Consider the following 26721-nt stretch of genomic DNA (forward strand, 5'->3'; position numbering starts at 1 on the left):
AACCAGGCCGCAGCCTGTTTCCATCACAGGGGAAATCCTGCTGCCTGGACAGCCACTGATAGGAGTAAGATGAGAGGGAGAGGGATGAGAGAGAGAGAGAGAGAGAGAGAGAGAGAGAGAGAGAGAGGAGAGAGGAGGATAAAGATAAGAAAAAGACAAAATGTGCGGGGGGTACAAGTAGAAGACATTTGGTATTCAGTCCAGAAGGGAAAATAGTGCAGACTTAATTTCAGGATGGAGGGAGTAAAAGAGGTGAGAGCCAGGAGAGAGGGGGAGGTAATGATATAGAAAAAAAGTTCAGCAACAGGCAGGGGCTGATGGGAGGAAAATCTGAAGACTAAAAAACTCAAATCAGTGCAGGTCAGGATGCAGCTGAGCAGGAACACAGTGATTGTAAAACATGGTGAGTTTGTGTGAGAGTGTGTTGATTCTTAATCTTGGAAATAAAACAAGGGGAACAATGAGATACAGAGAAAGCAAGTGAAAATAATTGATTGTTTAGTAGACTAAATGTAGACTAAATATAAAAAAAACTTTAAAATATGTGACATGCACATGAGATAGCTTTAGGTTATCTTCTAGCTTGAGGTTTGTTCACCTTTGCATAGTGGCATATTTTATAAGTAAACATCCTGGAAATATCAGTGTGAACAGCTGAACACTATCAACATTGTTAGACTCTTATATTCATTCCTCTGTCGACATCTGCTAATCAGCTCCATGCAGTCTCAGGATTTTAGTTGATGAATTGCTTCCACCAAATGACAGTAAGTAAGAAACAGATGCACTTCTTGAATGCAGCTTGAGCCACATAATAACTATAATTCTGAGAGGGATGGAAGTTGGCAAATGACTTTTACTGAGTGTGCTGATATATTAATGCTAAATTATCCTGCTGTTCAGCTTTCTTATACAACCAGCAATGGAGGAACTATTCAGGTCCTTTATTCAAGTAAATGCAACAATATGGTAGGTGTGCGAAAAAACTTCATTACAAGCCAAATTATGGTATTTAGTAATTAGTAAGTGAAGTAATTATTAAAGTAATTCAAGTATTAAAAATAAAATGATTCAATGGCTCTGTGAGTGGTATACTATTATATGTTTTATTGTTAGGTTATTATTATGAATTGATTAATATGTAAGGAGCTAATTTGACGACTTCACATTCTTTCCGATAGTTTCATCTTTGACAATTCATTATATTTTTGATTATTTATGTAATATCTTCATTTGTAAAAAGTAACTGGAGCTGTCTATTAAATATAGTGGAGTAAAATGTTTCATTCTGAACTTCAGGGACACAAGTAACATAAAATGGTTTCCTCAGCAAACCAGAAATAATCAAATAAGGGCAGAGTCATCAGTTCCACTAATCAGAAGTACTCACAAAAGAGTCCCAGTATAACCAATGACAGTGAACCAGCTAAAATCTATTAAATATGGTCTGCTGCCTGATTTAGAGCCTCTATATAATTTATCTGTGACAATCAACACACAAATTCTCACATTGTTACTTTGGCTGTGACTACATCTCTAAGCCTTTAGTTCTATCTAGCCTACAATAAATGAGGACAATACTGTGTAAGTACAGCATGTGACCACAAATGACTAAATGGCCAGAGTCTGATCCAGTGCAGCAGCGGGATATCCTTACTCCATGTTGAATAGCCACTTAAACAGTAGGGTTCCTCAATGCTAATGCTCCCCATACATTCTTACACTGAAAATTACTTTGGCAAGCTATCACGCTGTGTGGTTACCCCCTTTATAACTTTACGCATGGCGACCAGGGAAGAAAAGCAGACCCAATTCATCTGGCGCTCCAGTCATATTGAAACATTTAAGGGTTCGGCATTAAACACTATTTGAAAGTATATAAAACAGAATCTACCAAAGTCTGTCTTTTGCCATGGGATTTGGCACTGGAAAGAGCCTCAGTTTAAATGAGATAATAACTTTAAATGACATCATATGTTTTACCTTAACCTAGTTTGTGTATTTGGTACAATGGATGAAGTCATACATGAGGATCCCTGCACTCAGGTGGTGGGCACTAAACCACCACCTACTTATGATTCTTTCATGTACTTTAATTCAGAAGAAAAGCAGTCATGAATAGATAAATGAGTGAATAAATATTTCAGAATATGCTAGAGGAACATTGAGTGTAAATAAGCACCGAAACAACTTGCCCTTATTCTGCTTCCTTTTCTTTGATCCCTTGAGTGATACTTATAAAATGAATGAAACTGACTGAAAGCGAAAGAATAAGAAACTGCTCGATTGTTAAAAAGACACCCGGCAGAAATATATAAAGGAGAAAATATTTGAAAAGAGCATTCTGAGGAGTATATACCATATAGACTCTCCTTAACCTTTCCCTCGAATTGACCATATAACAAAGCAATCTCCTCTAAAGCGTTTAAATCAAAAAAAGAAGCTGCTAAAGATCAGTTAAGTCAACCCATTAGATCAGATTCTATCTGACTTTATTGATTGCCACAGTTTGACATATACAACAGTACATAAAGACAACATCAGCAGCAATAAAAAGTCAGACTATGGTGGTGTTTTATGATCCGGTTCATCCTCCTTAGGTGCCTTTCTGAGCCAGCCAGCGCCTGGGGACTGATTTACTTGTCACACAGGGGGGACATATTTAGACGTGGTGTGCTGAAGATAGTGGGCAGTAAAGCTGGCAGGGCAGAAGATGACCCAGACAGTGGGAGTGCGGAGAACTAGAGGGGAACACGTAAGACACACCAGTTAACCTTCTGCCATTAAACCAGCAGTGATTTCTGATCAAGGGCCAAGGGACAATGGACTGCACTACACTAATTACACACTCTGACATGGATAATAGGAAATGTACTTGTTCTTTATGAGGGGGAACATACGTCTGGAGATCCTTTTTTCTTCTTCTTTTTTTAACAATTTGAAGTTGCAGAAGAAATAAAAAGTTTTAAGTGTAGCCATTCAGATCTGTGGCATAATCTGCCTCCATTACTGTAATACTCAAATGCTTTGAAATCTCAAGGGAAAGAAAGACTCAAGAGGTGGACTTGGCTCTGCACTACAAGTAATAAACTGAGCTTTAATGCATTTCCTGATAAATATGTCTGTGTTTGTATTAACCTGCCTGAGTGTCGAATTCTATCTCCTTCAGCATAAACAGTATAGTGAAAACCAAGTGGAGAGTGTTTTGTGTATGTGTGCTATTAAGGACAATTTATATGAGACCACCAACCAGAGACCACCATGACATCCCCAACCGTGAAGCAAAATGACACTGAACACTTTCCACTGTGAGTGCACACACACACGGAAAAAATCTAATTTGTTTTCATGTAACTGTTTTCGTTCGCTTTTTCCACGTTTTCTGAGCTCACAACTTTCTCCAGTTCTAACCCACAGAAATCAGAGCTCAGATTTAGCTGCAATAAAAGAATAAAATAGATGCTTGTGGGGTTCATTTTCATTTACTCATATCATGTTGTATCATATATGATATGATGGCTCTATATTGTAGTTTTCTGCTTGTTGTTTTCATACTTTTTTAAGCTCCTGCCACACACTAGGTGTGGCTGCACCCATGTTCCAATACTACTACTACTACTAATACTACTACTAATGATACCTAATAATAATAATAATAATTAGTATTTGGAGCTGGGTAGAGGTGAATGAACTTGATTGTTACTGTTACTGCTTTGTGCCTGTTAAAAAGACATTAAAAAGCATTTTTAGATAGCCTATATGTGGCAGTGGGAAGAGAAGAAAAGAGAAGTAGAGAGGAGATGAGGGGAGAGGAGAGGAGTAAGTTGGTGGTGTCATTTTAATTTACTGTAGGCTATACAACAGAATAATGGAATATAAATTACTCTAATTATGACAATTTTGAATCCGGATAAACTATAAATTAACTATAGAGTAGCATATAATAGGATAACTTGGGATTTTACTGTAGGCTCTACAATAGAGTATACATTGTTTCATTTAAATTGGTTATATTGTGATATAGACTATTATTATAACACATAATATTTTTAAAACAGAAGACATTTCAACAACACTTTAAATGACCTATTTGGTTTAATATAAAGAGTAAAAAGTGTTGATAATTAGTTACTGTGTTATAAATAACGGTATAATAGATATTTTATAAGAGAATAATCCTGAGAAAGCAGCGCTGTCCTCTACACAGGCTGTCCCGCCACTGACAGTAAAGCGGGTACCAGATATTCAAAAACAATACGTCATCCCACAATGCACTGCGCTTACGCTCTCCTTATAGCATTACCTCATCCCACAATCCACCGCGAGATTAAGAATCTTCTCGGTGGTCGTCTAGGCAACGAGCCTTATCTGAAGGGCTGGGCTCCGCCCCGCGTCACGCCCTCCAGCCAATGGGAGAACCCCGTCATGACATCATGGCTATTTTTAGAGAGGCAGCGGCAGCAGATAAGGCTCCATGCTGTACATCTAGTATATACACAGCCACAGAGGCACAGGAGGCAACGCAGTCACTGCTGCTGCCTGACGAGAAGAGTTAAGACTTAGTACAAAGTCTGGATACTGTGTCTATAGCTTTCTGAGTTGTTACATCTGAACGACCATCGCTGGCTGAAAGAAGTAAGTCCTGATTCCTGTCAAGAAAGTGCGCACTCAAAGTTTGGAAGTTTTTACGCACAGAGAGGACGTTGGGAAACCAGTGTTTTTCCTTCAGCCAATAACCAGGAGGAAGAGAAGGGACGAAAAGTTGTTTTATAGAAGACTTTGTAGCTATTGTTTTTGTTTTGTCTTCTATGTATACCAAGATGGAAACTACTTTCTATGACGACTCACTCAACGCTTTCTCCCAGCACGACAACGCCGGCTACGGATACAGCAACCCCAAAACGCTGAAACACAACATGACACTGAACCTGTCCGACCCGGCGGGCTCTCTGAAACCTCACCTCCGGCCCAAAGCCAGTGACATCCTCACCTCCCCTGATGTGGGCTTACTGAAGCTGGCCTCTCCGGAGCTGGAGCGGCTCATCATCCAGTCCAGCAACGGGCTCATCACCACCACGCCGACCCCGACCCAGTTCTTGTGCCCTAAGAATGTCACTGACGAGCAGGAGGGCTTCGCCGAGGGTTTCGTCCGAGCCCTGGCCGAGCTCCACCACCAGCACATGCCGGGCACACCTAACGCAAGTGTCACCTCAGCAGCCCAGACCAGTGTCAACACTGCCCTGCCGCCCGTTTCCTCAGTTGCCGGCGCTACCGTTTACAACAACAACGGTGCCATGCGCTCTGACTCGCCCGTTTATGAGGACTTGAACACTTTCAACCCAGCCATCAGCACCGTCTCGGCACCAAGTTACACAACCTCAGCCCCAACTATGTCCTTCTCTGCAGCCCCACCGCAGCTTCCCATCTACGGGCAGCCCTCCGCCGCCCAACTCCCCCGGCTCTCGGCGCTCAAAGAAGAGCCGCAGACCGTGCCCGAGATGCCCGGGGAGACCCCTCCTCTCTCCCCAATTGACATGGAGAGCCAGGAGCGCATCAAGGCCGAAAGAAAGCGGATGAGGAACCGCATCGCAGCCTCCAAATGCCGGAAGAGGAAACTGGAGAGGATCTCAAGGCTGGAGGACAAAGTGAAGAACCTCAAGTCCCAAAACTCCGAGCTCGCGTCTACCGCCAACTTGTTGCGGGAGCAGGTGGCCCAGCTGAAGCAGAAGGTGATGAACCACGTCAACAGCGGGTGCCAGCTCATGTTAACGCAGCAGCTCCAGACCTTCTGAGGTGTCAGCGGCGGCGGAGAGAGAAAAGACTGTAGTTGAACGAGACGGACGCTTCCTGTGATAGTGAGTGGCTTTATCTCCCAAAATCGTGAATGGATTTGGGATGATGTGGCGCGACACTGGCAGGACCCGGGACCGCACAAAAGTTCCTGAGTGCCACGGGCTCCCCGGTGGCGCGTCCCAGAGAGGGGCTCGGGACAGTGACAGTAGCCATGAACCAGAGGGGGCATGGCAACAAGCAGGATACCTTTCTGTTTCTGTTTCGTGCTGTTTTTTTGTTTTTTTTTACAGAACTGGACAGGACTGAAATTTTCTTGATTTACACCCAGCTCTGCATGGACCTTGTCATGACCATCAAAGGAGAAATTCAGTATTAGAGGATTTATGAACTTGCAATAGAGACTTTTCTTGCTGTAGCCATAATGGCCTCAAACTTGGGCGTGTTGGCCAACTCTAAACGGCTGAAAAGTTGTAACAAAAGCTGCCTGACTTCTGAGTTACAGTACAACGTACTTTTTTCTTATTGTAAGAAATTAAGTTAGAAAAGCTTCAAGATTTACTTGTTTTTTCTAAAGTTGTGTAATGAGGTTTCACTCATTGTTATATGTATATAAGATCAACTTGGAGTACTTATGTTTACCATTTGTAATAAGAATACTGTATCATTTTTTTATGTTTGTTTTCTGAGCACTTCAGAAACTAATCAATATTTAAGAAAATAAACCAGATAAAATGAAGCAACATTGTCTCTGTGTTCTTGGAAATGTATGACAGAAAAAAGTGGGTGTGTCATGTCAAGAGCTCAAACAATAAAACATGTTGCAACATGTTGCAAGAGTTGCTAGTCCCCAGTACCTCAAGGTAAATTCCATTAGTGCTAGTATTGATCCAAGCTAAGTGATTGTGTTTCAGCTGACAGCCCAAGCTCGCTTACTGACACAGGCCAATTCTGTAAATTGGGGTGTAGAGCTCAGATCTCCACTTAATGTCTCTACACACACAGGCCTGAAGTCATTAGACAATACCTCTCTTTGTTCTCAGGTATTGGCACTACTGTAAAACTTTGTAACTACAACACTGTGAAAGATTCAAGTTTGAAGTATGACATATTAGGCAGTGATTCCCAAAGTGGGGTCCGGGGAGCCCCAGGGGTCCTTAAGGGGATTTCCAGGGAGTCCCCAGCAAAAAGGGGAGTCATTTATTCACTGTAATTTCATCCATAAGTAACACAATGACAGAAGGTATGACTATTTTGGTGATAGGTTTCATATACTTTGTGTAATCAAACATCTAAAAGCAAAAATCTTATCAGATAGGGGACCCTGGCACACACATCTTATCAAAATGGTGTAGGGGTCCTTGTAAAGCTTGAGATTTACTAATCTGACACAAGACAAAAGGAAAATCACAGCCTATCCTTAATGCTATTGCATCATTCAGTTCTTCAACATTACTTCCTGACATGTTGTAAATAAAGAAAGCCCCAACATGTGAAATAACAGCATGTGAAACAATACAACACGTGAAACAAAATCCACAACAATCTGCAAACAATAAAGATGTATTGCACACATAGGGTGTAGTAAATGGACCACTGTGGTTTTGTGGGTGACTGTGTTCTAGATAAATCATAGTATCATATAGTTATACCATCAAGTCAAGACATATAATGTACTATCAATGGGTATGCAGTAAACTCCTGCCTGAAAAAGTAGTTTAAAAGTACAAACAACAGTGCAAATACATAAAAGAATATCTTCACCACCACATATCTAAACAGAAGATTGGAATCTGATATATCTAAGAATCACTGGCAGGTCTTTAAATACAGAGACTGACACAATACAACAACTATAGATATTACTGGTTCTACTTTCTAATCTTGATGAATGTTTTAAAAACAATACTTTCAGTTAGGACTAGTTTAGAAAGACATAGTCTGTTTTTATTCATTTTTTGGTTAGATCTTCAATTATGAAAATGTACCTCAAATTTATGAATTAAAAAAAAAATACAAAGTGTGGCTGCACAGACCAGAAAGTCAGGAAACTTTGACAGGTAAACCCAGCTATAAGCCTCATGTACATATTAACTACAGCTGATGAATGTGGCGGGACAGGTTTCATATTGCATACAGTAGGTCCTTCTCATAATCTAACACTAGATGGCGACACAGACTGATTTACCTGACAGATGAACTCTCTCTCATTGTATCTCACACTGATGAGCCAATGTAAGATACAATGAGAGAGAGTTCATCTGTTTTTCATCAAGTTGTTACTTGGAGCATTCACTCAAACAGATCTGTCATGATTTCAAGCAAAGAAAGAAAAAACTCTTGTTAAATAGGCTTGTTGGGTAATTTTGAGTCTGACCTTGATACACAATGGATCTTAAAAATGAAGCCAAATTTAATCTGTTCCATTAGGTCTATGTACCCTTACTGATTGACAATTTTATAGTGTTCTTATGTTTCTTTTTTTCTTTTCTTTCTGATTATTTTTATTATAGTGATCCTGAATCTGTATGGAAGATTTGTATAAAGTGATGTGTCAAATAAATTCAGCTATTCAACTGTTTGTCTTTTCAAAAATCTTAATAAAGGCATAAATAAAGTAAATTTAATCAGTCCAGTTCAAAGTTATTATAATATTATCAACAACGAAATGATAAACATATTCTTATTAATTTTTTTTATAAAATAGACATAAATAACCGATTATTCTACATATTTTTTAATTAGTTTCTTTTATTAATGTTCCAACTTCATTATAAAAGTACTTTAAATTGCTCTGATTTCTCAAACTTGGGGCAGTATGACATCATTCCGGAAAGAGGACTCCTTCCCTACCATATAAGGGGAGGGAACGCTCGGAAGATCTACGTCACGTCGGAGGAGGCGTGTGTTACGGGAACTGAAGCGACTCTGTAATCTGCACCATACGGAGCGTCCTGAGAAGTTATCCAAAGAAGATTGGACTTGCTTCCCAAGGGCAAATCAATGAAAAGATTACAACAGCAACTAAACATATACCAGGGGACGTCAAAAGTAAAAGTAAAAGTTAAAAAAGAAGAAGGAGGAGGAGGAAGAACCTCAATGAAAACCATAAATCTAAATCCGCAGCAATTGTATGTTTACTATAATATCTGTAATATCCAGAATATTAGATTGTTACTAATTATGCATACGTGACTATACATTTACTGAAGGACTGTATTTAACTGTATTTCATTACAATTCAGAGTGGAATATTGTAGACTACTTCATATTCTGCTACATTTATTTGACAGCTCCATTAGTTTGGCTACTTTGCAGGTTAATATCTTTCATACAAAATATATCACCAAATTAATATGATGCAGTCTTATGGATTCACTTTATTATGGACTGAATTGATCTCTACCACTCAGCTACATTAAATGGTGCTTACATGTTAATGAATGTAACTCTGAAAATGCTGCTTCATAATAAGTCACTTTTGATATATTTAAGTACATCTTGCTAATAATACTTACTTTAAGTCAAGTAAGATCTTGATCATTGGTATGTGTACAGTGACGCATTGTTTTTACTTAAAGTAAAAGACTACCTCTTCCACCTTCATCACTGACTACATTTGACACAAGAAACTGTTAAGCTTGTGTTTTTTTTAAGATTCCACATGATCAGTGAAAACTGGGCTATTTGTCACCTTTGCCATAAAGGCGAGGTGTGATTCAGAGGTTGAGCAGAATGGGGTTACCCAGGGATTGCACCATTTTTGCACCCACACATGCTCACTCACGCAGAAACATGGGCGCTCTATCTCTCTCTTTTTCTCGGTCTGTTGTACCAACCGAGAGAAACATACATCGCTAAACCTTTCCAAACATGTTATTGTGGTTAGTGATTGACATTAAAATATTGAGTAAAATTCCTTTCTGATTAACATTTTTACGAGAAAACAATGAATTAAGATCTCAAACTACAGTAAGACAACCTGATCAAAATAACGATTATAGTTTGTCACATAATCTCACAAAGGACAGGTTGAGCTGGACAGATTTGTATGATGAATGACTTCTGTCTGTATTTCGTTGCTAGGGTGAGCTATTTCACTTAGCAATAAGGTATGAAGTACACAAACAGCAAGAAAGTAGTTGCATCAGGTGTAAAAGTGTGTTATGAGGTTTAAGATTTCATTTAAAATGATGAACATACTCAAGGATTTTGATGCTCAAGCAGCATCAAACTACATCAATCCCTATGCTATGGATGTGATCCGGGCAAAGAGAAGAGATCTGGTTTATGGGATCTCACATACTGAGGATTTACTGGAGCTTCTTGTCACAGAAGGAGTTATGACAGCTGCAAAAAGATCAATTGTTTTAACCATCAGGACACGAAAAGATCAGAACTCAAGGGTCCTGGACATCCTGGAGGCCCAGGGTGAGAGGGCATGTCGGAAATTCTTCCATCCCTGTCTCAGGGTCGCAGAACCTGCCCTTTATCAGCGAATCAAAACTTATGTGGGGAGTGTGAACGAACGAATCAGAGACACGAGCAGACAGCTGATTGGATATTTACTGGAGAGGGAACAGGAGGGAATGGATAATGTTGCTGATCGTGTTGTCACTCAGAAGACTCATAGTGTCTTTGTCACCTCAGACACAAAGAGATCTAGCATTCAAGAGGAAGACAGAAGCACTCTACCAATTGTAAAATCAGAGGACCATGAAGCAGCACAAAGCAAATCAGAAAGTCTCATCCACACGATTGTTTCACATGGGGAGGTGGCTCTGGTGGATGATCTATTAAGCAACACTAATATCGACACTGTTAATTCCTCCAATGAGACACTACTACATGTAGCTGCTGAGTATGGGCATCTATCCATTATTGAGCTCCTGCTGCATAGAGGAGCCAGACTAGACCTGCAAGATAATAGGGGCTACACAGCTCTGCACAGAGCAGCCAGCAGGGGTCACACTGAGATAGTCAAAGCCCTCATAAAGGCCGGGACCCCCATCTACACTCTGGATCTGCAAAACAAAACTCCCATTCACCTGGCAGCAAAAAATAAGCACCTGAATTCTGTTAAAGTCCTTGTAAAGGAGGAGGCAAAGCAGCTGGAGAGCCACACACAGGGCAAGTTTCTCCATATGGCAGCCATGGGAGACAACTGGAGGCTGGTTGAGATGCTTCTGCAGAGTGGGGCCGCTGTCAATGCCAGAAACAACCATAAAAAGACAGCTCTGTTTTATGCAGTCGCCCGGGGCAATGAGGAAGCAGTGACTGTCCTTCTAAATGCAGGGGCTAAAGTGGACTATGATGTTATAAATGAAGCCATTAAGCTAAATCAAGAATCAATTCTTCGCCTGCTGCTTGGTGAGGCTTTTCAGTTTATGATATTAAAAGCAAATATGCCATCTGATCATGTTTCTTTTCTCTTTTGAGAGAGCACAAACCTGTGATCATTCAAACTCAAATTATATTTTATTCAAAGCACAGATAACACCAGAGGAGCTCTGAGTGAAGAAGTGCTGGCTGCTGCTCTCTTCTCAGCTGTCAGACAGAACCAGGATGGAGTGGTAGCTGCTCTGATAGATAACGGAGCAAATGTGAACATGTCTGACGAACAAGGATACACCCCTCTCTTTTTGTCAGCTGAGCTGGGGCACGCAGAAGTCTTCAGGTAACATCCTGCAGCAATGACCAAATGTTGCTAAAACACACATAATACTCTTTTTGACACCTTCACATGCAGTACAAGGAATCTGATGGATATGATTTTATCTATTTTAAGAATATATTTTAACAATTGCACAAAGGAAAATGCTTCCTATTTTCTCTCCCTTTAAAGTAATCTCCTTCCCACTCAGATATCTGCTGGACAAAAAATAAAGTTAATAAAACTGGCACATATTTATGTCTACCCCACCCTGAGAAAATCCACAAAAATACTACAAAGATACATTTTACAGTTAGAGCTTAAACAGTGCTGTATGGATTAGTGGATTGCCAGAAAGTCAATAACATACTATTTTGTCAATCAGGCAATTGAAGCCATTCTTCAAGAAAAAAAGTTAAATTATTTGTAGTTCCAGCACCATCTCTCTCTCTCATGTTATTGAAATGTTTGATAGAGGAATTTAAAGTCAATATTTTATATTGATATTATATTATATTACTATTAATATTCTAGTGGCATAAATGACATGGTGACAGATCCAGTGAAATGTAGTGCAGTCTACGTTGCTTCTATCTCTTCATTTTCAATGTTCCCGGGTCAAGTCGAGGCATGAATTACATTATAAGTAGAGGCATGAATTACATTATAATCTTTGGGGGGGTGGGGGGGGGCACCTGTGCCAGAAATCATATTTTACATGTGACTTTAAAATGTGCTGTTTTTACAGAAACATTTAAAGGAGTCAGTGATGACTTTCTTTTCTTTCAGAGTTTTAGTAGCAAAAGAGGCCAAACTGGATGCTACTTTATCCGATCTCTCCTCAGCCTTGCATCTGGCTGTCCACAGTGGCAGTGTGTCCATAGTGCAGACACTGTTGGAAAGGGAATTAGACCCCAACAGAGCTGGACCTAATCTGCAAACCCCTCTACATCTGGCAGCTCAGTTTAACAAGTCAGACTTAGTTGGTCTGCTGTTAAGAGCTGGAGCACAGGTACTTGTCAAAACAATTCATTTTGCAGATATTTACAGTATGTTTGTCGATACTGAGAGTTGTGTGCTATTTCTTTAGGTCAATGCAATAGCCCAGGATGGGGTGACCCCTCTGCATTTAGCTAGTAGGCAAGGCCATGCAGAGACAGTGATCCAGCTTTTACAAGGCAAGGCAGACCCAGGAGTAAAAGACAAGCTAGGAAGAACAGCCCTGCACTGGGCAGCGTCTTCTCAAGCAGAGAGTCATGTAGTGGACCTGCTGCTGTCAGCCAAAGCCAACCCAAACATCACTGACAATGAGAAAAAAAATGCCCTTCATCTGGCGGCCATGGAGGGAAAAGTAGACGCTGTGACTTCACTGTTGTACCACAAAGCAAAAAAAGAGGCTAAAGACATGGATGGTTCCACGCCTCTGCATTGCGCAGCAGCTGGTGGGCATGCCAGCGTGGTTTCAGCACTTCTACAGTCACTTAACAACAAGGGGATGGAGGAGAGGAACACATGGAGGAAAACACCACTTCATGTTGCAGCTGAAAAGGGCCACAGTAGTGTGGTTGTGCTGCTCCTGGAAGCTGGGGCAAAGATCAACACTACAGATCACAGTAAAGACACTCCTATGCACTGCGCTGCAAGAGGTGGACACCAAGATGTAGTAAAGACGCTTTTGGACTGGGTCCAAGCTGGGTTTATGGGGCAGAGAAAGAAGGCAAATCTGCACACTACCAATAACGTGGGGAAGACAGCACTGCAGGTGGCAGAGAGTGGAGACACACCCGAACATGAGATCATTGCAACTTTACTCAAGAGAAAGATGTTTCTCATCAAATAGAAGAAAAGAGGTTAAGAGAGCAAGTATTGATGTTACTATTACCCTTAACTTTATTGAGTCTAATCTTTAATGAAATCATATGAGCCTCACAATATATGCTGTGAAAGGTGTTTTTTAAAATCACCAACAAAAACTAAAATTTAAAAGAGACATTCGTGGTCCTCAGAGGATGATTTCCATTGACTGTGGAGATTCCCTGACTTTTACGCTAGTACCACCATGCAGTTTACATTTGTGTTTTTAAGCAGAAGTAATGACATTCCTGTCCACATGAGCTCTTGTTTAGTGCTAACTGCTCAACCTGCTGTGTTTTCAAACTTTTATTTGTAATTTTGATGAAAACGTTTTTTGTTCTGGTTACTGCGTGGTCCCTGTCCTAGTCTTTAGGTTTAAAAATAATAAAATAAAATAAAATATGCTGTAAAAGATTAATTATACTGTATTTCACATACACTTTATTCAGGGCTAGATTAGCAGTTGCCTGCTTTCCCTGTATGCATCAATCAAGTGCCACAATCTCATATAATGAGCAGAGGGTGTTTGGCCCTGGAAACCTTTAAACAGATGTTAACAGGTAGGAGTATGTGTGAAAAGGTGACGTTTATTGACAAAATATTCATGGAGCAGAGGAAAAATGGACATCATGAAACTTGAGCAAAAAGAAATCTACATCCTTTCAGCAAACTGCAACCTTCCCCTTTTCTGTTCCATCACAATTGACCAGTGTCTGGTTGCTCTCTGCCTCACTTACCTAGAACAAACTATCTACTCAACTAACCACTGGCTGAGATAGACTGATACCGAGCCCCCACAACACACACATAATGTGGGATTTCTCTGTTAATGCTGACAGTCACCATTTCCAGTGGTCTCTCACACACACACACACACACACACACACACCACACACACACACACACACACACAAACACACACACACACCACACACACATACACACACAGAAAGAAAGACAATTATTCAAAAAATCATTTTGACGGTTTTTTCCTTTCAAACTCAACTTGAGAGTGCCTAGTGACTCACTGCTTAGTGCAGCTAATGAGGCACAGTGATTGTCACTACCACTGATAAAGCAGACAATCTGCCCTACCATCACAAAACTAGATAAAAACACCACAAAACCCTTCAACAAAATATAACATTGTAAAACACAAAAACTCCACTGAAACCCATATTCCATTATTTGTGTAACATGACTGATCAATTAACAGACAGTGGACTGGAGTTACTGATCCCATACACAAAACACTAGTAATGTTGGGAACCAGAGCCTAGTGGAATGGGAGAGGAAGTCAGTCAAAATGATGAGTTACTTACTAATAATATAGACAGTTGGAGAAATGGGGTTTTTAGGGCCCACAGTTGTTTTATGTTTAATGCTGATGTCATGCAGGTCTTCCTTTCCTAAGAAGATGGTTACTGATAAAAAACCAAAAGCACTGGAGAGGGTTAGGTCATGGTGGGTTTTTTTCCATTGTATTGTGTATTCCACGAAGTCTTGCAACAGCTAATGCTATGTTGCAACAATTACCGTTATACACACATCTTTTGAATGCATGCAAAAAATATAATTATATATAATTATATATATATAAGAAAATATTGCACAGAAACAAATACCACAAGTAGTCTACTTCAGAGAAATTCAAAACCTTAGTATAAATGATGCCTGTCTTTTTCACAAATCAGATAGGAAAACAACATATCTAATTTGTTTTTTCATTGTGCTGATTCAAATTTATTTTGGATAGATATGCAGAACTTACAGTACAGATGAATGTATTTGATGTGATTTATATTTGTTTGTTGTATTTTGTGTTCAGTGTGATGGACAGTAATTAGGGTCTGATGGATACTGGATTTTTGGGTGTGATGCTGATACCGATATTAGGGAGGGAAAAAGTTCAGATATTGATATATTGGCAGATAATCTTAGATATACAGAATGTATTCATAAATACACAATGGTCCCTTAAATTTGGTTACCAAACACTTTCGACAAAGATATGCAATGGAGGCATGTACAGATAAATAAATAGGCCTAGATAAATATATTTTTTTTATAAATTGACATCAGTGCACTGAAACAGTAAACTTCACATGGAATTTAATATGTATATATTAAACTTGAATTAAGAAAAATTATCAAATATAAATAAAATGGCCTATATATTTTTAAAAAAAAATATCAGACGGCATAAACACAGATATCAATATATCTGTGGCTCTCCCAGGGTTCATCCCTATGTTCCCAGAGCCGCATGAAATTTTCTTCCCATCAAAATTAGGCCCTATGTTCCCTCAATGATTTTCCACAAAATTAGGCCCTATGTTTATGGTATGGCCATTCCCTAATTGCACACAACGCGTTGTTGCCCCCTTGCTTGAAAGACAGGTGAAATTCTTTATTATTAAACTGAGGGAACAGAGCTGTGGGAACAAAGGGCTGTGGGCACATAGGCACGCTCCCGGCCAGTATCCGCCGATAATATTGGTTGGCTGATATATCATCGGGCTCGAATAGTAGGCTAATATTCAGCTGCTGATCATTATTTAAAAATAAAAAAATAAATGATCTCCAAATCTGCTTTTATCGGTTTGTTGTTGAACTCAAAGCAGGTGGCATCAAAATCGAAGATGTGAAGAACAAAAAAGCTACGGAGACTTTCAGTATTTTAAAGGAAGTACTCTAGAAGTACTCACAGTGAAGGACTTTGAACTCCTCCGGCTTGCAAGGTTTAAGTGTGTGTATGAAAATATTTTGTATAAGAATTTGTAGTTAATAAAGTTTTATTTGCAGCGTGCTCTGTGTCACGTGACTTTGTTTAGCCTGTGTCGCGGGGCTGCAGACTGTGTGGACTCGTTTATAATGGCAAGAAACGAGGAGAAACAACAAGGCAGACTGAACAGACTGTGGCTGCAGAAAGAGAGAGAGGGTAAAGCAGTTTGTAGTCACAACACAAACTGCCATTTAATTGATATTTTGCAGATAATAGCTTCTTGTTACACGACCAGCTAGCTTGATTTTAGCTGTTGTGCTAACAGGCATTACTTTATCGGCAAAAGACAGACAAAACTCCTGTCATTGGGAGTAAATGTTCTCATAATGTCTTAATCATTTGCCTTGTATTAAGTCATATTACTTTTCACCTCTCAGTGTGATACTCGAAGGAAATACTTACCGTTTCCTTTAAATGATTTCTTTACAGAGGGACGACTCAAAGATGTACATGAGCGGAGACCCAAGCTGGTAATGAAGAAGAATACATTAAGAAATCCCTCTTTGACTTAACCACCCTAAACCTAACCCTCAAATGTTTAACCCTTGTGAATCATTAAAAAAAATGTTACAGGTGACTCCTTAGTGACAGAAAATGTCCGTGTCAAAACACTACCATAAGAATGTTATAAATTAATATTAGTTTTCACTTTCAATGAATTTTTTTCCCAACCAACATCAGTCCTGATAATCACTATCTACTAACTACTACTAACCCTTTGTAGCTGCATATACACACATTTATTTTTCAGTACATACACACATACAGACACCAACACTGATCATCCAAGTCATTTTGAATGCTATCACATTTTTCACTGGTCTGCTGTGCTTCATCATACAGGACAGCCAGGACTCGGGAACACTGTGTTGTATTCTCCCATAAGGAAAAATATATCTACATTTTTTGTCCCTAAGAGTCTTGGTGTAACATTTTATATATAGACTTATTGTAAATGATTTGGATGAAATTAAAAATTGATGCCATATGTATGAACACAGCCCAGAATGATAAAGAAAATTAAAAAAACCAAAACCCGAAAATGTCCCTATTGAGGCATAAGGATTAAGCTTACCCCTTTCGTCCACAGTCCACTCTTCATTCAACTTCCTCTGTGAAAAAGTGGATCCCCAGTATCAAGAGTGAAATAGAGTATTGTTTGCAGGTAGGTGAATTATTATTAATGTGTAAAATGAATTATCAGTGGTTGCTGATGACTGAATTTTCTGCTGAAAGAAATGTGTCTGTTTTTGTTTTTTTTCCCCCATCACAGCAGTCCCAGCTCTCTCATTACCCAGAGAGGAAGATAGCAGAGTTCCAGCTGCACATTGAGGCTTTGGAAAAAGAGTACAAAAGTTTCATCGCCAAACTACGAGTTCTTGATCCCTCTTGTAAACACAAGCCATGGACTCCTCGAGCATATTGTAAAAGGAGAGCAGAGACACAAGACTCTCCAAGCATCGGTCAGTGTGGTATAGGCCATAGCTGATCTTTTTCAAACTGTTTATGCTGTTGAGAAATAGTATGATGCTAAAGAGAAGTTCATGCAAAAATTGTTAGCCAAAATAGAGATGAAGGTTGTGATATAACTGTATACCCTTTTATTGCTTACATTTGTCTAATCTGTTTTGCAGGCCTGCATCTGACACTTATTTTCATGTGTTGATCAAAAAGTGATTATTTTCTCGGTTGATAATTTTGTCTATAAAATGTCTGAAAATAGTGAAATACTGATGTTATAAGTTCAAAGTTATGTCTTTAAATGTCTTACTTTGTCTGAACAACAATCCAAAACCCAAAGGTATTTAGTTTAATATATGACAAAGAAATGTATAAAATCATAACATTTGAGGAGCTAGCTAAGTCATTTTTTGGCTAAACTGCCTGTCTTTACTCTGATTTACAGTTAAGATCCCTCGGCCCTGTGAGTCACATGACCATAGGAGCCAGCTGAATGGAGGTGAGAGGCCTACCGATATAACAGGATGTCTCAAAGCCTCAGCCACTGAGACACATAGCCCTCCCAGTCATTTGGCGACCAGGTTTCAAACCCCTGTCCCCACCAGCCTAATCTCAGAGACTTCAGATGCAGCCTGTGCAGACCAGGACCAGCCCCTCTTCTTTGACCGTACACGGCTGGCGGTGGCTTCTGCTGCGTTCAGAGGACTGTCAGATCAGCGAGGTGTCCTTCAAACGCAGAGCCTAGCCAGGGTTCTGCAGTCTGGCCTGCCAAACCTCAATAATACATCTTTCGGACAAAGATTTTCAACCCAGAGCAGAGACAATGTAGGACCCAGAGAGAACAATGAGGGGGCAACAATGGGATCTGATGTGGGACAGAAAGATGTGGTCCGAGAACATGACTCAGACTGTAAAACAGCAGAGAGGATACTGGGGAAAACATCCAGTACTGGGACAACAGGGGAGAAGACATTTCATGTTCTGGGACTAGACAATTACTCTTCTTCTGATGAGGAGTCGGACACATGATAGTTTGAGATGATAAAATAGAATGTTCTGCAATTTTCTACAATTCACATTACGATGAAGTGTTTTATGTAACCCCTCGATGTCCTGTGTACATTTGAGGACTTCCTAAATAGTGGTGGGCCATCATGTCTGAAAACAACATAATAAAGAATTAAAGTATTTTAATAGCATTTTACTAAAATCAAATCCTATAATTTAAAATCTAGAAGATGATAATCTTAAAATATTGTAATTAATTTTATATGAAGATTGTAAAGCAGAATATCTCAATTTTAGAGTGTAGTGTTAATGCAATGAAACAGAGAAAAGATGAATGTCAGTATTGAATGAAAGCCCTAGTCACAAAAACTGCTGCGTAAGGGAAAGAGTTTGCAAAAAAAAGTAGTCCATGTTGAGAATTTCAGGCACAACTGCATTTGAGTAATCAGTCATCACGACCACAAATATCTCCATTATACATACAACAGAGAGGAAAAGATTCTGTGAGAAATGCAGTAATTGAAATGCTGGCCGATTCAATGATTCATGTTAGGCACTTTCTGATTAACTTAACTGGAGCAGCGAACACGGTCTGGTTAGACCCTAACCCCAAACCCCACCCTCCCACCTATACCAGTCTGTGCTGCAGCTGCTGTCATAGCCTGTTTCAGCATGACACTTCTGGGAAATAGACTCATCAGCTTGTAGAGTGCAGGCATTGCAGTTTATGGTTAAGTTTGACGTAATTACCCATTTTGTAGAGCTCTGTATGCACAGTGCAAGGTGGGTTTCCCTCTGCATGGGCCTGGAAAAATGAAACCAACACTTTTTAGTTAAAAGTTTTAATGTGAGACAGTGCTCCTCCAACACCTCTATGCAGAAAGATTGTTTATTGCAAGCTCCCATCTATGACGTCAGATATACACCCGTTATCAAAAACCACAAAAAGCCCACTGAGGGGACCTAACTAATAATTATCAACTGATGTTTTTGATCAAACAGCAGATAAGCTTTAATGAGTTATCTGGAAACTGCTGCAACCACAGTGTAGGAACAGTGCAACCATGCAGCATCCTAGACAAGCCCCAGAGTGGCAGAAAGACCACAGCAACGGTATTCACTAAAGGGGGAGGAAAGCTTTCCTGTAAGCTCAGCTCTGAGGTCTATGGTTAGTTCTCACCCTGTATCACTGCCTCTCTCACCAACCGGTGTCTCTGTCTCCTGCTACTAGTTTCTGACAAACAGCCAGAAAAAAAGCCAATGCAGAAACTTATGTCTTTTTCATGTGGCAGCAGTGTCTTCCCACCAAGAGTACGCTGTGTACTACTGAAACTGCTGTATCACTGTTTACTAACACACCATGTCTCATAAAGAGTGATATTCAGGAATAATGCATTTCAGTAATAAAACAATCAATTTTGAACAGGTTGAATCATAGGCCAAATATATATTTGAAGAAGTGAAACCCTTGAGAGGCCTGAAGGCACGCACACACACACACACACACACACACACACACACACACACACACACACAAACACTAAAAAAATCTGTTGTTTTGATGAAAAGAAACTTACCTAGACCAAATCTGTGTCATGTAAAGTGCTACTTTGCAGTAACGCACTCTTCATTTCGTGGAATTTATGAAAAGGTCTTGGTTGGAGAGGTTGGGTCAGCTGAAACCTCAAGCTTCCTTTATCTCACACATTGCCACAATTTTAGAGTAGGGGAATAACTCCGTTAAAAGGACCAGTCTTATCTATGAAACAATACCTTATTACAAGTAAAAGTCATGCATGGCAAACTACTTCAGTAAAATTACATCAGTATTAGCAGCAAAAATGAATACTAAAGCATCAGTGTCTAAGCAGCATGTTACTGTTATAGCTGCTAAAGGTGGCGCTTATACACAGTCAGCTAGTTTAGTCTAGAACCAGACTAGTTAAGTCTGGTTCTGGACTAGTTTACTCTAGTTCATAACCTAGCGGCCTGGCCCCTCCTAAGGGTCACCAGATAAATCTGAGTGGTCACAAGATGATTAATGGGAGAGGAAAGATTTAAAAAAGGTTGGAAACCACTGGCTTAATTTTAAACAATGTGTCAAATTTTCATCTGAAAAGTAACTAAAGTTGTCCAATAAATGTAGTGGAGTAGAAAGTACAATATTTCCCTCTGAAATGGAAGTATACAGTAGCATCAAATGGAAATACTGAAGTAAAGTACAAGTACCTCAAAAGTACTTATATATATATATATAGGAGCTGACTTGAGCATGCATTCTTACTACCGTAAATGTTACTTTCCATTACTGGTTGGGGGGTCAGCTGAAACGAATGTCTTTCACACTTTGCTGTCATTTCATATATGCACCGTGCAAAGAAAGTGAAACTAGTACTGTGTGATAAAGTCCTGTAGTTGCAAATGAATACTTTGCAGTTAATGCAGACCAGAGGAGAATAAGTTGATTGTATATGTATGGTCAGGTACAAGTAGATGTATGAATGGGTTGATATAGTTTGTTGGATTGTGTGAGTTTAGTAAAGTGCACTTGTCTGCAGTCCATGCAGTGTGGGAGGGAATGTGGGTGATGAATATCTTGACAGCCGACGCTTGGTTTTTTTTAAGTCAGATGTGCTTAGACAAAAGTGCATACCTCCTGCATGCAGAGACAACATATGCTCACACAGTCTCTCTCACAGTAGGACCTGCAACATCATGTGTGACCAGAGCTATCCGTTCCCACAGGTCTTTCTTGTGGATAGAGCTGAAGGTCCACAGCATTCTGGCCAGCTTCCAAACCTTGTTCCCTGCTGGTCCTTCCCACCTGCCCAGGAAAGGGTGAGGAGCCGTGAGAAGAGTCGGGGCTACATGGGGGTCAGCCCTGGTCTGGCCATGGTTGTGCTGTGCCTGTTCCTGCTTGTGTTTGCAGCCCTGGGGTTTGAATTCTACCAGATTTACAACTTAAAGACAGAGCTGAAAAACATAAAGAGGGTAAGAAGTCACTGGGTTGGGGTGGATGTGGAAGTGTACATGGAGAGTGCAAGAAAGGAGAAATGTTTTAAATTAAGCTAATGATGACTGCAGCTGTGTTTGAAAGTTAATAGTTTCAAGGCAGAAAAACAGGAGGAATGTGATCTGTGGAAAATATTAGAAAACAGGTTGAGATGTAGAAGAATGATGACTATGCAAAATATGTAGGAAAGTAATTGAATGTTGATTATTGAAAAACAATTTTTACCAAATTTAATGGAGGCATAGCTGCAACATTTTTTATTTTTTTAAAGGGGGAAGCCTCTCTCACCATTGCATAGTAGGTATGTAGGTGATGGGTGAAAACGTGACAGGTGTAAGGTGGGAGTGTGGAAAAAGTTAACCTGGAAACTTAACACAAAGTTAAACTATTATAATAATTAATTCTGTCATCATTTGACGAGTGGAAATACTTTAACTCTGCTCTGACATTTAAAAATGCATACCAAATACTTCATTGCTCTGTCTGTGGTCACTGGTCCAGAGAGACAGGATTTCCTCTCTCTCTCTCTCTCTCTCTGATTCAAGCTCTGAGAAAGTTTTGAGAGACAGGCAGTCTATGTGATGTGGTATTGAAACTCTCTTTTGTTTCACAGACGGTCAGAAATGAGCCGGAGTCAGAAACACCTCAGAAGCAAATTGGTAAGTCTCCATCATCTAACACTTCTCATCATGCAAGTTATTCCCAAAACAGGCAAAAAAATCTTTCCAAATAAAGGAAAATAGGAAGTAATGTCTCTTTAATCTGATGGATGTTTCAGGTCTCTATAAACCTGGCTCGAATGGAGAAGACACAGACAAGAGAGCTGCAGCACATGTGATAGGTAACATTTTTATTAAAAGTGAAGCTATACTCTGATTCTCTAATCTACACAGGACTGAAAGAGGTAACATAATCTCTCTCCTCTTGCAGGGCAGAATAAACAAGATGGATCCCATAAAACCTTGCGATGGGAGCCGAAGGCCGGTCGGGCCTTCACAGTCGGTGGTGTGTCTTACCGGATTGAAGATGGAGCCCTGCAAGTCAATGAGACGGGACTCTACCATATTTACTCACGTGTGGAGTTTATCTTCAAGCACTGTATTCCTGAACACTCATTCTCTCACTCCGTGTTTGTGAGGAGAGCAGGACACCCCTTACCTCTGAAACTGATGGAGGCCCACAGAGAGGGCTGCTCCCAGCAGAAGGGGAACCCATGGACCACAGACAGTTACCTCGGCTCTGCACTGCAGCTGCAGAAATACGACAGAGTTTTAGTGAATGTATCACACCCCTTGTTTCTTAGTTCACATCATGCCAACTTCTTTGGTCTCTACCAGATCCAAAGAGGATAAAGTGATAGACTATGTGTTTTGTTTGAAAGAATATCAGATGATATTAATAAACAGTTTATTGATCTGTGTGTGTGTGTGTGTGTGTGTGTGTGTGTGTGTGTGTGTGTGTGCGTGTGTGCGTGTGTGCGTGTGTGCGTGTGTGCGTGTGTGTGTGTGTGTGTGCGTGAGAGAGAGAGAGTTTGACAGCCTGAGTATGTGTTTTGTTTCTTTATATTTCTCACTGTCTTAGCAATTTTTTCCCAAATGAAAGAATGTAAACTGCTCATCACTTTACTTAAATGATTTGTGTGCTGAGAGGGACTTGTGTCATTGTGAACACTAAGATGCTTATCTATTTCAGTTAGGATCAGACTGTTGATGTCTAAATGTGTGCTTAGAAAACATTTAATATGGGTGTTTTCAAGTAATTAAAGATGTATTTTAACTTAATTTCCATTTACTGAAACAGCAAAGTGCTTTGTTCATAATTGAAGTATTTTTCATTTCATTGTTTTAAAGTGTGTCATGTTTGTGCAATCTTATCATTTAATAAACCCACATGAGTTTTGTTCATGCCCACAGGAATGGAAAGACAGACACCAACTCAAATTTTGCACCTCAATTTCCATAAATTCCATTATGGTAAAACAGAGGTTAGACAGCTGCCACCTAAAATCTCCAACTAAGCTAGTATGGATCAAAGTGATTTTTTTACTGGTTAATTTGAACCTTCAAAAACTCATTTAGAAACCAAATTGCAAGTGCATTTGTGTTGTTGTAGTCTCTCTCCCCCCCTCCCCGCCCTTCAATTTAACACCTCCACTTTGCTTCTCTTTCTACATACACCACAAATGTAAGTCAGTGTGACTAAATGTGCAGGCTGGGCAAGATGAGGGACAAGACAGAAGCAAGTTTGTCGTGCATTTCCTTCCTGTGTGATTATGAGGGTCTTGCAAGTCTACGAGTAGATTTTTTTATAAAAGACTGTGCAGCATTCAAAAAGCATTTCCTCTAAACTCATTTATTTTCTTTCAAGACCTTGTGAGTCTCACAGTGAGCCGAATAATCCTTTTAAACGAACATGAAAGAGATGATTTAAACAAAAACTGAATGAACAAGCTTCAGTGCTTCAGTCATTTGGAGCTAAACCACACACGGTTCACAGAATCTCAGTGGTTGCTGATCAATGAAAACAGAAATAAAAATTAACTCATATTTAACAGTGATGATACAGCTAAATGTGCAAGACATTTGTATGGTGCTGTTCCCATATGAACATGTTGGTGCAGTAAATCAATTAATCAAGAATATGGTGCTGTGTCGAGCTACTGAATCATCTCCATTTATTTTTGTGTTACTGGGTAATAGCAGACCTCCAATACCACAACATGTCAGGAAACAGCGAAACATAAAATGCAACATTTCACAAGACAAATCAATTGATAATTTGTCATTTTAATTTTTTGTCTGCTGTATGTCTTCTGTACTCTGATGCCTGTTCCAAGATGCAGGTTTCCTTAATTAGGTACTTTTTTTTTCAGTTACATTTTTAGGGTGTTCTCAGAAACTACTGAACGACTGCAGCCACATTGCCATCAACGTACTTGTGGTTGCATAATGTTCCATAACTCTATACTCATCCTAGTACTGGTTGTTCAAGGTGGTCTTTTGACTGTTTAACACCCAGTCACTATAGACTGTGAAGGGGGCTGTAAAGATTTACTTGTTTCCATCTTAGTCTTGACACACTATGCTGTCAAACTGGTTGGAATTAGACAAGGCTGCGCATTCGTCAAAATGAGCCTTTTTTGTGTTAAAGAAAGTTAAGAGATTATGGTCAAGTAAATGTTTGGGATATCTGGGCTCTTGGAACAAGAATGAATTGTGCAATGTATAAGGTGATCCAGACTTGTTAGTTAATGGTTACATCTGTTGTCACATTATGCTAGTATAACTGTTTTGAACTGTGTGAACTCTTGAACTAATCTTTTAAATAATGTATTACTGTTTTCGATATAAACTAGACTCAAGATTCAAAAGATTTATCAACACATGCAGAGCAAAACAGCAGATGTCAACACTGAAGGCAGAGAAACTTAAAGGCTCGAGTTTCAGTTTGAGTGTAAAGTGAAAGAAGAAGAAAGAAGAAGAGAACAGGAAGAAAATAGAGAGGTGAATTAAAATATCTACAGATACACAGTCAATTGCACATTGGTGCAATACTTCTGATAAAATATAAATATTGAAATATTGTCCAGTTTGGAAGAGAATGTGTGTGTCTGGTGAGGTGGAGTAAGTGCGTAAGAGACGGAGAGAGACTGTGTGTGCGTGTTTGTGTGTGTCTTATGTATATTCATAAAGTCCTAAAGTTCAACAGTCTAATGGCCCTTTGATAAATTACTTCACTCGACTTGGTGCTGAATATTATATTAAAGATCAGAGCAAATGCTGCAAAGCAAAACATCATAACTGACATTTCAAACCACAAGCTGAGCTAAAGCTGTTTGAGTGATTAGGGAAGCAGCTGTGTGGTAAGTCAGCGCCTGTACAAAACATGAGCGCAGGCTTTCTGTACCACCAAATTACAACAAAGCACCGTCCTACAGCAATGGAACATATCAGAGCAGTCGATATCATGCTGCATATGTACAGAAATGCATGATTCAAATTTACTCACAACCATAATTGATGTTAGAAATGCAATTTTTTATTGTAAGCATAGACATGTATTTGAAACACTGATTTAAAGTAAAATATCTGGGTTTGAATTAAAAATAGTTGCAAAATAGATTCCAGACACACAATAAAACCAAATGGACACCCTGTCAACATACTTTTGTGCATTTTTGGTCTGTGGCTGTTTCCCCAAGGTTCCAGTTAAGGGAAAGATACTTTAGACTGTAGCATGCTTCCATCTTTGTGGCAGCAGTTTGGGGAAGGTCTTTCCTGTTTCAATACGTACAAAGCCACAAAGAAACATTTCTCCTAGTTTTGGTGTAGAAGAACTTGACTGGCCTGCAATGGGCCCTGACCTTAATCACTATCCAACACCTTTTAGATGAACTGGAATGCTGACTGAAAACCACAACCCAACATCAGTGCACGACCACACTCATGCTCTTGTGAATCAATATGATTAAACTACTGCAGCCAGGTTGCTAAATCTTGTGAAAAACCTTCCCAGAGGAATGGAGGCTTTGATAGTAGCATATTAATTCTTGTGGTTTTGGAATTAGATGTTGTGCATTCACATATGAGTGTAATGATCATGTGTTCTGCAGATGTTTTCAGACATATAACCCATGTTCTGCCATGGTGACAGGGAATTAATGGTAGACTTGAAGCAAAATGCTGAGTACAATCTCCCTCTTGTCTGTAGCTCCATCTAGTAGACATTTAATGAACTGCATTTAATATGACAGCAAGATGACAACCATAAAGAAAATGTGTCTGTATTTCATGGATCGTTCCTGGGCGCACTGATATAAGTAATTCACTTATCTGTCACAACAATCAAACACCACACTCCTTAATGTATTTCAAAAATGTATACAGGTTCACTTAAAACTTCAATTATCTCAACTATATCTATCTTATGTTTACTGTTCAAAACTCAAAATGATTCATGTGAGATGATGCAGGCCCATTATATCTCACTGCTGTTTCCTAAATTAATCTTCATCACAATTAAACAATTGTAAACTCAAACTTTACCACAGCACATGCCATTCAAACAACAATATTTACTACAAAGCCCAATAAAATCAGACTGAAGGAATTTACACAATCTCATCAAGTAATAACCACTTTTATCATTTTGACAATT

The 26721-nt window shown here is 39.5% G+C and overlaps 4 protein-coding genes across 5 annotated transcripts; all 4 read left to right on the forward strand.

Annotated features, from left to right (window-relative positions):
• The first annotated feature begins 4558 nt into the window (after window positions 1-4558).
• On the forward strand, window positions 4559-6173 carry jun (Jun proto-oncogene, AP-1 transcription factor subunit). The gene is made up of 2 exons (XM_053323186.1): window positions 4559-4635; window positions 4821-6173. The coding sequence occupies exon 2, from the start codon at window positions 4821-4823 to the stop codon at window positions 5790-5792; it is 972 nt and encodes a 323-aa protein (XP_053179161.1). The 5' UTR covers window positions 4559-4635; the 3' UTR covers window positions 5793-6173.
• A 3784-nt stretch (window positions 6174-9957) lies between these two features.
• On the forward strand, window positions 9958-13283 carry caiap (CARD- and ANK-containing Inflammasome Adaptor Protein). The gene is made up of 4 exons (XM_053323178.1): window positions 9958-11160; window positions 11284-11467; window positions 12233-12455; window positions 12534-13283. Exons 1-4 carry the CDS (start codon window positions 9981-9983, stop codon window positions 13281-13283), a joined length of 2337 nt encoding a protein of 778 aa, XP_053179153.1. The 5' UTR covers window positions 9958-9980.
• A 2865-nt stretch (window positions 13284-16148) lies between these two features.
• si:dkey-86e18.1 (uncharacterized protein LOC557342 homolog) lies at window positions 16149-18697 on the forward strand. Of its 2 annotated transcripts, XM_053323185.1 has the most exons (5): window positions 16149-16238; window positions 16512-16552; window positions 17173-17247; window positions 17356-17545; window positions 17989-18697. In XM_053323185.1, the coding sequence occupies exons 1-5, from the start codon at window positions 16172-16174 to the stop codon at window positions 18570-18572; spliced, it is 957 nt and encodes a 318-aa protein (XP_053179160.1). In that variant the 5' UTR covers window positions 16149-16171; the 3' UTR covers window positions 18573-18697. The 2 variants fall into 2 exon arrangements, with proteins under 2 accessions (XP_053179160.1, XP_053179159.1); XM_053323184.1 differs by having other exon boundaries at window positions 17173-17545.
• A 2532-nt stretch (window positions 18698-21229) lies between these two features.
• On the forward strand, window positions 21230-22939 carry faslg (Fas ligand (TNF superfamily, member 6)). Its single transcript, XM_053323187.1, has 4 exons — window positions 21230-21542; window positions 22178-22223; window positions 22343-22405; window positions 22495-22939. Exons 1-4 carry the CDS (start codon window positions 21267-21269, stop codon window positions 22914-22916), a joined length of 807 nt encoding a protein of 268 aa, XP_053179162.1. The 5' UTR covers window positions 21230-21266; the 3' UTR covers window positions 22917-22939.
• The last annotated feature ends 3782 nt before the right edge of the window (window positions 22940-26721 follow it).

This window comes from Scomber japonicus, chromosome 7 (genome assembly GCF_027409825.1).
Source record: "Scomber japonicus isolate fScoJap1 chromosome 7, fScoJap1.pri, whole genome shotgun sequence".
Classification (NCBI taxonomy): Eukaryota; Metazoa; Chordata; class Actinopteri; order Scombriformes; family Scombridae; genus Scomber; species Scomber japonicus.

Coding starts and splice junctions, on each gene's coding strand:
- jun (XM_053323186.1), top strand. CDS start 4,821: ATGGAAACTACTTTCTATGACGACTCACTCAACGCTTTCTCCCAGCAC.
- caiap (XM_053323178.1), top strand. CDS start 9,981: ATGATGAACATACTCAAGGATTTTGATGCTCAAGCAGCATCAAACTAC. Junction 11,468..12,232: donor GGGCACGCAGAAGTCTTCAG/GTAACATCCTGC, acceptor CTTTTCTTTCAG/AGTTTTAGTAGCAAAAGAGG. Junction 12,456..12,533: donor TGTTAAGAGCTGGAGCACAG/GTACTTGTCAAA, acceptor CTATTTCTTTAG/GTCAATGCAATAGCCCAGGA.
- si:dkey-86e18.1 (XM_053323184.1), top strand. CDS start 16,172: ATGGCAAGAAACGAGGAGAAACAACAAGGCAGACTGAACAGACTGTGG. Junction 16,239..16,511: donor GCTGCAGAAAGAGAGAGAGG/GTAAAGCAGTTT, acceptor ATTTCTTTACAG/AGGGACGACTCAAAGATGTA. Junction 16,553..17,172: donor ATGAGCGGAGACCCAAGCTG/GTAATGAAGAAG, acceptor TTTCGTCCACAG/TCCACTCTTCATTCAACTTC.
- faslg (XM_053323187.1), top strand. CDS start 21,267: ATGTGTGACCAGAGCTATCCGTTCCCACAGGTCTTTCTTGTGGATAGA. Junction 21,543..22,177: donor AGCTGAAAAACATAAAGAGG/GTAAGAAGTCAC, acceptor TTTGTTTCACAG/ACGGTCAGAAATGAGCCGGA. Junction 22,406..22,494: donor AGCTGCAGCACATGTGATAG/GTAACATTTTTA, acceptor CTCCTCTTGCAG/GGCAGAATAAACAAGATGGA.